The sequence below is a fragment of the Lycorma delicatula genome, chromosome 1, assembly GCF_047948215.1.
Source record: "Lycorma delicatula isolate Av1 chromosome 1, ASM4794821v1, whole genome shotgun sequence".
In the NCBI taxonomy this organism is placed as follows: domain Eukaryota; kingdom Metazoa; phylum Arthropoda; class Insecta; order Hemiptera; family Fulgoridae; genus Lycorma; species Lycorma delicatula.
In genome coordinates, this window is record NC_134455.1 from 354,200,783 (window position 1) to 354,214,168 (window position 13,386).

Here is a 13,386-nt window from a genome sequence, read left to right on the forward strand (position 1 = left end):
AGAACTATCGCATGAAAATAAACAAGAACAAAACAAAAGTAATGAAATGTAGTAGAAATAACAAAGATGGACCACTGAATGTGAAAATAGGAGGAGAAAAGATTATGGAGGTAGAAGAATTTTGTTATTTGGGAAGTAAAATTACTAAAGATGGACGAAGCAGGAGCGATATAAAATGCCGAATAGCACAAGCTAAACGAGCCTTCAGTAAGAAATATAATTTGTTTACATCAAAAATGAATTTAAATGTCAGGAAAAGATTTTTGAAAGTGTATGTTTGGAGTGTCGCTTTATATGGAAGTGAAACTTGGACAATCGGAGTATCTGAGAAGAAAAGATTAGAAGCTTTTGAAATGTGGTGCTATAGGAGAATGTTAAAAATCAGATGGGTGGATAAAGTGACAAATGAAGAGGTATTGCGGCAAATAGATGAAGAAAGAAGCATTTGGAAAAATATAGTTAAAAGAAGAGACAGACTTATAGGCCACATACTAAGGCATCCTGGAATAGTCGCTTTAATATTGGAAGGACAGGTAGAAGGGAAAAATTGTGTAGGCAGGCCACGTTTGGAGTATGTAAAACAAATTGTTGGGGATGTAGGATGTAGAGGGTATACTGAAATGAAACGACTAGCACTAGATAGGGAATCTTGGAGAGCTGCATCAAACCAGTCAAATGACTGAAGACAAAAAAAAAAAAAAAAATATTTAATACGAAGGCCTGACATCAAAACACGAACCTGACATCTCACTGCCAAACGGTATAAGCATCATCGTACTCTTCTCCGGGTTGATGACCCCCACAACTCCATCTTGCCTAGGTGGGTCGGAAGTCAAACTCCCTCCATGAGCTTCATTCGACCAGCAGGAGCCTATCATCGGCATAAGCCAAGATGTGACACCCACCAGGCAATCTCAGCCACAGAAGGGAATCAAACACCACTACTCACAATAATGGGCCCATTGTACAACCCTTGTACAGCGTCTTGCTTACCTTATGCCCGCCTTCATAGAACAGCGCATCCTAATGCCTGAAGTAACTTTGCATTACTCGCAGTTCACTATCGGTGCATTGTCTCTTTTGTAATTGATAAAAAACAGAAAGCCAGCACAGTTTATTAAACGCACTGGAGTTACTTTTGAAAATTCCCAGGACATATTCCTCCTTACTAGCTTGTATCACACTCATCAGGTGAAGTATGGGGTGTCCTCGGTACCCTTTCCAGGATGAAACCCATACTGATTTTTCTTCAATAAACTTTGTGATATCAGCCTCTCATTTATACACAGGTACAGAATTTTTTTGAAGACCTTACCAATGTCAATACTATGAAGTAACAACGGTATCCTTGTTGCCTCCTTTAAACAACAGTTTAACAACACCCTTCTTCCAACATACTGGGAAGTACCCTCCAAACAGTAATTTGTTAAACATTAGTTATTTGTTAAACACGTGTGTGATTGTTTTCTCACTAACCCCAATCGAGCGAACAAGGAGCTCTGCCATTATTCCATTGAAGCCTGGGGCCTTGCCCCTACATAAACTAGAGATAACTTGACACACTTCAGTATCAGTAATCTCCAAAGACAGTGCAGCCCTGTGAAACTGAACAACCTCATGCTGCACTCACAGATAGTATGCGGTTTCTCCAGCTTCACTATCATCAGGCAATAAATCGTCAAGTAATTCGTGTTAAGATCTCATACATGTCTGAAATTACGCCAAACCAGGTCGAGAGGGCAGACAGAAGAAATGTTCTTACGATTTCCCACGAATAATTGTTCCCCTGCTCATGCAGAAAGGAACGCCAGGAATCCCTTTTCGGCATCTGAACTTCAAAATATTGAGATCTACAATCTCTGTATTCAGTAACAAGAACTGCCCAACTTTCTAGATCTTCCTTACATTGAGAAGCTCCCTACAAATGACTGACAGCCTGTTTCAAAGCTGATAATTCCCTGCACCACCATGCAGCAGGCCTCTCTCAACCACAGCTGCAGGGAATTGAATTTTCAGCAGCGTCAATAAAGGCTGCCGACAGACTGACTGCCAGGTCTTCCAAATCTAGAACCTCCAGACACCAATGTAAAACTTGAAGCCTGGTCAAAAGAACATCAACAAATTTTTTCCAGTCCGCATGCCTTTGCAGAAAACAACGTTGCTGAACTGGCACGTTACATTGGTAGCGCAAACCCAAACCACCAGCAATCTCATAAAGAATCAATTGATATTCGCTTGAACAATCATCAATTACCTTCCAGTTAGAAACATTGTAGGGATATATCTACCAATTGTAATGTTGATGTTTGTTCCTCCAAACAACCATCACCCATCTACATTAGCTACATAGGTTGGCAACTCCCCAGGTACATTAAATACCTGAAGATCATGCTGGGCTAAGAAGCTCTCTACTTTTTCACCGCCATCATCGGTGAAACCGCTGTCACAAATATGACAGCCTTCAAATCTGCACCAATAAGGATTTGACTGGTACCAGAGAATCGAAGGATGTTATCCCAGACCTCAAGATGACAATCAGCAAGATTTCTATACTGAAATATGAACTTGCAACAAACAGATGCAAATTCAGAACATCCACACAAACCACAAGTGATGATTGTTTGAGATCTGTCAATTGAAGATGCAATCAACCTCTCTTTCAATTTGAAAAACCTGGCAGTTCACCAGATACAATGTATGGATGCTGTAACAGAACAGTGAGCCCATACTGCAGGATGATTACAGAACTTAGCCCTGTAACTGTACCTGCAGCACTTAAACAACGCTGGACATCTAATATTTCTTAACTCAACTAGAAGAGAAGTTTATAAACAACTTGCCTTGCTTATGGAAGCTGTTAAATAAAGAGTTACTTACCTCGAATATACTGTGGTAGTGCTCTGCCTCACGCCTACCTGATTTCAACAATAACTGACATTCAGACTTGAAAGAAGCCTTGTCCATTTGAGTATTCTACTCTCTAATGAGAGTCATCAAATCATCCTTAGATAGTTGCCAATCTATATCATAAACTATGATTCTTGGGCGCCTCTTGTTCTTAGGGTCGACTTTCATATCGGACTTACCTTTAGAGAGTCAGAAATAACCTTAATGGTTTCCTTGTCAACAATGACAACTAACCCCGTTTTTGTTTCCTTAATATTATGAATCTCGTTTGTTTGAGGACCACCTGAAATTTGTCCTTCATCTCCTTGCTGGATTTAGTAGTTGCCCCATCCCTTAAATTAATGAAGACCACCTGTGGTTGTTTTAGGGACAGACTTGCCTTGCACTTTTAAAATATCTGCATATCATTTATGTTGAGGAACTGTTACTGGCTGTTGAGCCAGGACCGAAAAACGAACAGTTTCCCTCACCACAACATTCCGAGTCTCAACTAGCTTAGCAGCTAACTGCTCTTATCCCTCTGCCAGAGCAGTCATGATTGGCTTAAGCTCCTTTAATTTAGGAATGATTTTTCCTTGAGCAGTTCTAGAGTCTTCTATAATCTTTAACAACTCATAAAGCGTTCATTAAATGGCCTAGTGAGCACATTTGAACACCCCAGCCATTCTCTCAAAATTTTGGATGTAAACACTCTTGCCAGCCAGTACAGACGTTCCTGACGCCCCAGCCTGCAGCTCTCCTACTCCAGAAGAAGAGGATGAATTGTTGAACTGCACCTCAGCAATGACCTCACTACATTTATCCCACCTGGGCCTACCCTGTCATTTGCCTTCCTGCTTGGAAAGGATATTAACATAAAAAACAAAAACTCCAAAACACTAATAAAAACACTAAAACAGAAACAGATACCAAAAATACAAACACCAGTAAACAAATTGATGTTTGTTTCATTTAACAAAATGATGTTTGTTTACTAACAAGATCTGACCAATGGCAGACCTCTATAAAAATAAACAAACAAAATGTTGGTAAATTAACAGCTGTTTTAAACAAACAGCTATTACAAAAATAAACTAGAATAATTAAATTAATTATGTTGTAAACAATGAACAAGAACCAGGAAGGCATTCCTGATAATTACCAACCCAGGAGGGGAGTCAAAATAAATAAACTACCCACCTGAAAATATGGCCTAGATAGCCTATTGGCTAACCAAGCCTCAAAATTTATAAATAATGAAATGAAAATATACCCAGTAAACAGAACGAAAAAGCAAACAACAAACACTTATACAATCTATCCAACAAACAAAAATATTGGTATGAAATAATACCAATTCTAAAATTCCATATTCTGAAGCTCACACAAAACAAACCTATTGCTTCGACGTTGTGTGTAACTAAAGATACAGATACAGTATGCTCCAAAATATACAGTACTGGAGCTGTTATTCTGTATTATTTTTATTTATGTGGTATAAATGTTCAAAATGTAGGCACTATTCATAACGGTCATGCAAATTTTCTGGAACACAGGTTGATGCAGATTCTTGAAAACTGAGATGAAGTTCTCATATAATGCAGGTACAGTTCTGGGGGAATCTGCTCAGCTGAACACTTTCTCTTCTAACATGTACCAGATGTAGGCATCAGGTGGTGTAAGATCAGGGGAATGTGATGGGTAGTTGAACTCAGTCCCTCAGGAAATGATTCGTCCTGGAAAGTGTTTCCTGCAGCATTGCTAAAGACTGTTGAGTGATGTGCTGGTTGCACCGTTCTGGTGAAACCACTGTCTACCCATTTGAAGGTTTCTGCCATGACAAAACCTTCTTATATCATGAACAAATGACTGGATCAACGTGTTATTGAGTAACAGTAAGATACCTCTTAAATGCAAACCAAGCACAGTGTGCTGACACTACACACGCTCACTATGTAACGGTTTCTCGATGATAATGTTTGACCTCTTGAAACCAAGGAAGCGAGTGTTTGGTGACTGATGAAACCGTACAACTGAATGTGATTTTCGTTGGAGAACACACCACATTGAGCAAGAAATCTGGATCCTCGTACACCATGGTCAAAAATCTTCCACTATACACAACCCTGACATCCATATCTTGGTTCGTCAATCGTTGTCCAACCTGAATTTGGTACAGAAATCCACACAAAATTGCAGAAGTGATTTATTGCTAATGTTCATTTTCAAGGAGGTTTGTTGAAGATTTCGTTTAGGTGACTCAAAACTTGATTGAGGACACATCCATAATTCTCATTTGTGGACATAGTTACTGGCCTACCAGTCCTTCCCTTTCATTGACACAATACACTACCAGTGCAACTAAATTTCTTAATGATAGACAGCATAACTGTGTTACTCAGTGCCGCCTTATTAAGTTGTTCGCAATATTGTTCTGCCACTAACTTCAAACTTGGCCTGCCTTGATTGTCATTTTCATATGTGCAAAAGTAATACTCCACAATGAAAACTTTTTCTTCCATTGTGAGACCCATTTTCAACTCCAACCTTACAGTACAATGTTTTTTGTACTACTAACAACTCATAATACTGATACAACAATATGCTGATGAACGGATATGTGCATGAGAACTGTGTGAAATCCAGTACTGTATATTTTTGTGCATTCATTATTTTAATGATTAATTAATATGGTCAATATTCTGAAATTTTCCAAAAGAAGTTTTTTATATTTTTTTTGTTGAAGACATCAGTTTAAAAATGGATACTGGATTTTATTATAATTAAAGCATCTCAATCTGATCTTGATAAATGAATTTATTTTGAATAAAGTATGAAATGGCTGAGAAATAGAAAACTAAGCGCTTTTGGGTTATAAGAATTTTTTTTATGGGAAGGATTTGGTATTGTATTCCTTAGTATTTTTCAGGAACACTTGTGTAACTGATATAGTTTAATAAGGCTAAGACTGACTAAAACATCTTGTGTGTGTATAATTATATATATTTATATATATATTTTTTCTTTTCATAAGAATAGACATTTTTGTATGATTTCAGTTTATGGACAGAAAGAGAACAGTGGATGTGCTTGTAAATGAATTAGAAAAAACAAAAGAAGAGGCCAAACACTGGTGTACAAAAATGAATGCAAGTGGCGATTATAGCTGCATTTCAGGTTTACAATACTTGGCATTAAATGGTGAAATAGATGAAATAACAATGAATATAGTAAGATTTTTATTGCTTCACAGCTTGATTTCATTATATTTTTGGGGAAAATTAGATTAAATTAATTCTTTTGTTTAGGTTTAGGAAATTATGGCATAGCACTGATTTTTCTTGCATGTTTTATTCATAATCAATAACTAAATGTTAATTAATACATGCTAATATTACTTTACTAATCAGGTATTGACTATCAATATTACCTATCTGGGTGTATGATTTAAGATTTAACATTTAAAGTTTGGAGAAGCAGTCCAAAATTGCACTACAATAATAAATGACTTTATAGTGATGAAGTTGTGCAATTTTATTGCTTTTAAATTAATTACTAGCTGAATTCACAGAAATAGGCTTTTGAATCATATTTTGGAACTATTATGCAGTTCTTTCATAAAATAAAAAATATGTTTAAAAAAAAATGTTAAAAGCATGTTTCATCATGATGAGTACTTGAGAAATTTTACTTACATTTAGCAGGAAGGCTTCAATATAAATTAATCTGTTCCTTTTTGGACTAGCAAGCAGGGCTATTTTACTCTACATCATCCGTTACACAGCGTGTCTTTTTGAGACATTTATTCATAATACATTCATTATGTGCAAAAAGATTACATCCTAATTTTGTTCACCATACCTGAAGAAGACAGTGATCAAATTTCAAAATAAACAAAAAATTTCACTTTAGTTGAAACATTTATCTGTAACAGGTCTAATAACTCTACACACTACTAATATTTAGTATTATAATAAATATTGTATTACCTAATTCACACAATTTATGGCTGTCAATTACATTGAAGAACTCAGTACCATAAAATATCATGGAGCTCATCTTCACTTAATAGAGAACTTACTACATAATAAAAATAATAAAAACCATATCTGTTTACAAAAAGTAAATAATGCTTAAATTCATTAACCAATGAAAAACCAATACAAAATAAGCAACACTTTTGTATTACTGAAAGATTATTCTATTGCTTTAAAAACTAAGACATAATATATTAGACTGGACAATATACAAACAAAGCATACTGATAAACATAGCAACCTAGTAGTAGTATACAAATCAATTGGTACACTACGTTCATCCAGAAACACATTTACACATAGAAGATACAAAGAATATATACCAGAGTTACACATATAATAATCATAAACATCTCTGTAAATCACTTGAAAGAAATTGGATATACATAAAAAAATTAAGAAAATGTATAACCTGAATAGGTTGCATGGCTGGTATAACCTGTAATGTGTTTAAATCATTTACTCAACATAGAAATTGACTTAAACAGTAAAACTAAAAAAATAATAAAAGCAACATTCTAAATGAACTACAAAACACAGATCAAAGATTGTTTATGTGTTTGTTTTAATTTATAATACATTACTGGAGCTTTGCTTCTAATTTATATTGCAACTGAGGTATCAAAAAACAATTTTTTATTAATTTAACAAAAATATACCTAACAAAAGATAAAAAACATTTATAATTGTGAATTATAAAGAAATTATAATTATTACTAGAAAAAAGGTGGGCCTATGGCCCAAAAATGTTGTATATAACAAAAATGTTATATGATTCATTACTCTTGATTTTGTTAAAATGCTTTTCCCAGTTGTAACTAATAACTTCATGAATTTAACATACTAACAACAACAAAAAATTTTGTTATGAAAGCTTCAAAATCCTCAACATTTTTAGCTGTTTCTTGAGTTGTCATTTTTTAATACAGCTCTAACCCCATTGTTTTCATTTTTTATCCTCAGAACATAAATGTAATTTTAAATAAATCATTCTTATCAGGAAGAATGAATCGTTAGAGAAGTGTAAACCATTCGAATGAATGAATCGTTTGTGCGCTGAGTACAATCACCCAGTGCACCACCATTAGCCCACTCTGCACCAATAGCAGCTAAAATATAAATGTGAGCACATACAACAATCAAACAAACCGATGCAGTATCCTTTAATATGGGAAATAATTGTAAAGCAGTTTTTGTCATTTTAAGACTGGTAACTTAAGAATTTGATTGTGTTGAATGTGCCTCATATAGTTGTTATGTTAATTTTATAGTTAATAATATTAATATTATAATTCTTTTTAAAAGGTCATTGCTTAAAATTGAGTAACTGAAAAATTTCTAAAAAAAAACTAAAAAAACTGTTAATGGAGAAAACTAATTATGTAGTGTGAATGAAATAAGTATTAAACAGAAAAATCAGTTTTTATTTGAAATGAAAATGAGAAAAAAACATAATGATATGATTAGGTTATTTTCCACTAGAATGATTTCTTAATAACCAGCAGTTCCTAGTTTCATCCAACTGGTTTCACAGGTGCAGAAAATTTAATCTTTTGTAACTTTCATTGTAGGAAATATAATTAAAAGAATAATTTGAAAACTGTTGCAAGAATGCCTTCTTATAAATATTTAATACTAGCTGGTCAGGGTTCGCTTTGCTCGCCTGACTATTTGGCCTTGATGCATTCTTATCCTCATGTTTGTGAGAATATGAGGGTTGTTCAATGATTATAATCACGAAGGTTATCAGGTGTTTAAAATTAAAAGATCAGTAACTGATGTAATTGAGGTTTTCACTCATCTGAAAAATAGAACACTTGAAAAAGAAAGTATTTATTTCTTCATAATTTATGTGGGAAGTAATTAATTTTAATGTTAATTAAATGAATTCTTGGGTTGTTAAGAAGTGCTTAATTGTTCTGATGTCATTGAGGTTTAATATCTCCTTGAAAGTTGATAAAGAACTTAAGAGTACCTGAATGACTAACATAACATAGAATTTCAGGATCATAAATTTTTTACTGGGAGATCTCTCTCAGATCTCTAACCTGTCGTGGTTTTTGATTTTCATTCAACAACCTTGGAACCCATCAAGCACTAGTTTCTCAAAAGCCAAGATGATCATTCCATCCCCGTAGGAGAAAACACTCGCCTTGTGACCGGTCCGGTCGTCCAAATGTTAGGGAGCTGTGAGCAGCTCCCTAACATTTGGAAAAATACCATGCGTGTATCGACCAGTACAAGAATCGTTGCACCTAGCTTACCAAGATTCAAAACTTTGGTCTTCAATTTCTCGCATACGCCCTGAAGTAAGAAGGCCTTCTTAGAAATGTTCCGCTTGCTACGTTCCGTAGCTAAAATGTCAAAGAGTTTCATGCCAGTGTCTCAAGAAAGGCAGTCGCCTTTCTCGAGACAGTTCTGTAGCCACCAACAACAGCTAACAGCAGAAGATGCTGGGCTCGCAAAAGAATATCCCTATAAAATTGGAATTATAAACAATGAGATCAGACGAGTCCAGCGTACAACATTATGGCCTCACAGACACCTTTGTAAAGAATATGCATGGTACGATAATTCACCCCCAATCGGGATGGATGACTTTATCGACACCAAAAAAGGCATCGATGGCCTTCTTTGCACAAACTGGAAGTGCTCCTTGAATTGAAGCCTTTCATCAAGGATAACACCCAGATACTTCTGAACGGTAACATTCCTAATCGGAAAGCCGTCGATCACTACTCGCGGATGACGAGTTGCAAATAGACGACCCTTCAGAAACATCATAGTGGTTTTCTCCGCACTAAAAACCATCTTATGTTGAAGATTTCACAACTTGAGAACCTTGCATGCCTGTGTCGCTCTGAGCTCTATCTCGGCACGCGAGTTGCCCTCGACCAGCAGCAGCCCACGATGTGGCATAAGCCACGATGCGGCAGCTACTGGGCATCCGCAACCGCATGAGAGAGTCAAACTGAACAACCCAGACGAGTGGACCTAAAACACTGCCCTGTGAACAACCTTTCGTCAGGGTCTTTCCTACTTCCGAGCCGCCGTCGCGAAGGATGACGGTTCTGTTGCTGAACTAGCTTGAGAGAGTTCTAATCTCATTTAGCGAGCACCCACGCTGCTGAAGTTGAAACAAGGCAGAGGACCACCACAAGTTATTGAAGGCCCCGGGTATGTCCAAAAGGACGCCAACTACATATTTCTACTCGCTGAACGAAGCCAGATCCATTACCCTAAGAATTGCATCCTCTGTGCCCTTGCCGGGGCAAACATCATACTGGTCGTCCAACAGCATATGGTTAGAAGTCAACCTACAATTAATGCGGAGATACAAGACCTTCTCAAAACTTTACCTACTACAGGCAAGAGCGTCAGAGGACGGTAAGAAGAACGTACAGTGGGACCCTTATCGGCAACTTTGAAGAGCAATATAAAACATTCCCCGTTTCCAACACGCTGGGAAATACCCAGCAAAGAGCATCCTATTAAAAACCATAGTCAAAGGAACAAGAATCACCGGCAACGTGCGAACAAGGAGCTCCACTGGGATACCATCATACCCGGGCTTTATTCCTAGCCAAGTTTAATATTACTTGGCGGACTTCCGCCTCAGTAATTTCAGAAAACAAATTCTCATAGTCAAAATCTACAAGTTGAGTGAGGACACGATCTTTATCTATAACAAATCCATCCTAGGTCGAGAGAGCAGACAGAAGAATGTCTTTCTTCCTCTTATGACCAAGTACTCTATAGACAACACCCCATTTCCCTGCTCTTACACAAAGAGCTCCAGCAATCATGTTTAGAAGACCTAAGTTTGTGAAAATGCTCGGTCCTCTTCCGACAGTAATCCGCAATCAAAACTGCACGCCGATCAGGATCACCCTCACGCTGTGCGGCTCTCCTGAGTCGGCCCATAGCCCGTTTTATCGCGGTCAAGTCCCGAGTCCACCATCCAGCTACTCTCTCCCGACTACCCCAGAAGAAAAATTCTCTGCCAGGTCATCTAAAGGGACCTCGTCCAGACTTCGAGCAGAAACTCGAAGCCCGGCCGCGAGAATATTTGAAAACCTAGGCCAATCCGCACGCCTGTACAGGAAGCGCCCCTACTAAACAGAAACGTCACCCCTAAAGATAGCGCGCAGCCTAAAATCAAAAACTATTAACCGGTGATCACTTTTGCAATCATCGACTACCGACCAGTTAAGAATCCTACCAGGGATATCCTTGCCAATAGTAACATCAATGTTGATACCATGGAAGGCCTTCCGCAAACCGACTGCATCGGCAAAAGTAAACAATTCACCGGTTACATTAAAAACATCAAAATGATGCTGCGCGATGAAACCTTCGATCAATTCAACGCCATCATCCGTGATCCCATTGTGCCAAAGAAGCGATTTGGCATTCGCATCTATTCCTATAAGAATAGTACGATTCGCTACCAACCTAACAATCCATCTTTTCAAATGCTGTGCAGAGTGGGATTCCTGTACTGAAAGTACGAACTAACAACAACCAAGGCCAAACCATCCACGGCAAGCTTAAGAACGACGTGATAGGTGTCAGAGGTCTGCCGTACGAAGATGCTATCCAAAGATTTCCTGCACAGTTCGGCGGCTTACTGTCCAACGAAAAACTTATTCCGACTTGAAAAACCTGGCATAACACCCTTAACCACGTATGGATGTTGTAGAAGAAGAACATCAACGCTCCGTTTTTCGACAACTTCACCAAACTCAACTTGGACTGCATAGGCACCCTGGGCATTTAGTTGACCGAACCTAACCATCAAGAGAGTTGAAATACATCTCAACAGCTCCTAAGTAACAACCGCACTCCTTACTATTAACCGAGTGCCTATGACTTTTGCGCAACCTTTTATAGTTAAGGCAAGGCAGAGCCTCTTTCTTTTGCGTACAATCATCATACTTGTGGCCCTCCTCACTACAATGCATGCAGACAGATGCATACTTACAGAACTTGGCTCTGTGGCCGAACCTACAACAGTTAAAGCAACGCTGCATGTCAAAGTATTCCTTGATGCGACAGGATGAAAAATCCATGAAGATTCGACCCTCCAACAACGTCTTCTGGTGGAAACCAGCCCCTAACTCAAAAACACTGTGATACCGTGGGGCATCACACTTGCCAGTCTTAAAAACAATCCTGCGCTGATCTTTGAACAAGGCCTCGTCCAAGTCAGTGTTCTGCTGTCGGATGAGAGACAGAACCTCATCGTCGGAGAGGCTTCCCTCAATGTCATAAACTATGACACAGGGCTTACGTAGTCGCTTGGGGTCGACCTTCACCGCAAACTTCTGGACGGCTGGAGACTACTTAATGACACGGACTGTCTCCTTATTTTCAGATAGATCTACCAGCCCTTTGCTGGTGTCCTTTATATCCCTGATGTTTAGCTGCTTCCGGTTGTCATGAAGGACAACCTGGAAGTTACGCTTGAGGTCTTTACTCGTGGTCTGATCCCTCCGCCTTATTGACAAATAAAACTCCGGCTTCTTAGCCGTCTTGCTGGCCTCCTGCTTGGATTTAAGGACATCAGCGTAGCGCCTGGGCTGCGCTGGGGCCTGTACCACCTTGGAAAGGGCCTTAGCCTCCTTGGGCTTGGGACTGCTTTAGCCAGTGGGGCAGAACTGCCAGGTCTGCCCTTCGCTTTTTTGAAGGCCTTGACCACAGGGGTTTGCTTAACCTGGGTGGGTGTCCCTGTGTCCATCTCACTCATCTCATCCCCTGAGGAAGTCGAAGGTACAGTATCCAGCTTCCTCTTCTGCCTGGGCTTCTTCGCTACCTCCTGGAAACCTTCCATGGCTGAAGATTCCCTACTTACTAGACCTAATGAGATTCTCACTGTTTTCCTCCTACTTTCTTCAATGGGCAAGCCCACAGATGTGACTACTGCTTGCAGGAGTATGGGCAGCTGGGGATCTTCTCTATTCCCCTGTCACTCTTTGTATCTGTTGGTTGCTACTGGATCAAGTTCAAAAACCACAGATTACGGCTCTCGATTCAAAAAGAACGTAAGCAGAACTAGGGAGTATTTCCTTGCTTGTCACAGGGTCGTTGTTGCTACCTTTCAGCCACGATGAGGCAGGTACACTTGTCAGAAATCCATACCTTATAACACCGCAAAAATCCACAAGTAATGAGTCTATAATGAAAAGTGCTAACTGTAGTCATAGTCTGAGAATCAGAAAAGCCTTGATACTGCTAGAAGGTACACACTCGACCAGCAGCCAAAAAATTACTGACAATAGACAAAATCCACAGTCCTCTGGACACACTCAAGGAGACCAGAGGTTAGCCAAGATGATTAGTGATAATGGATTAAGCACTCCTATAGCTAACACCTTTTAGGTATTAGCTATGACTCGATTTTCTTCAACAGTGAACCAGTGATCACCTTTGATAAGCTCTTGAACGGCACGGATGTTATCAG

The 13,386-nt window shown here is 38.5% G+C and overlaps 1 protein-coding gene across 1 annotated transcript in view; it reads left to right on the forward strand.

Moving 5' to 3' along the window:
* LOC142334470 (uncharacterized) overlaps positions 1-13,386 on the forward strand; it is a 712,180-nt gene that overhangs the window by 161,140 nt on the left and 537,654 nt on the right. The window contains exon 25 of the mRNA XM_075382526.1: positions 5,946-6,116. Within this exon, the coding sequence (XP_075238641.1) occupies positions 5,946-6,116 (171 nt within the window). The remainder of the gene's footprint in view (positions 1-5,945; positions 6,117-13,386) is intronic.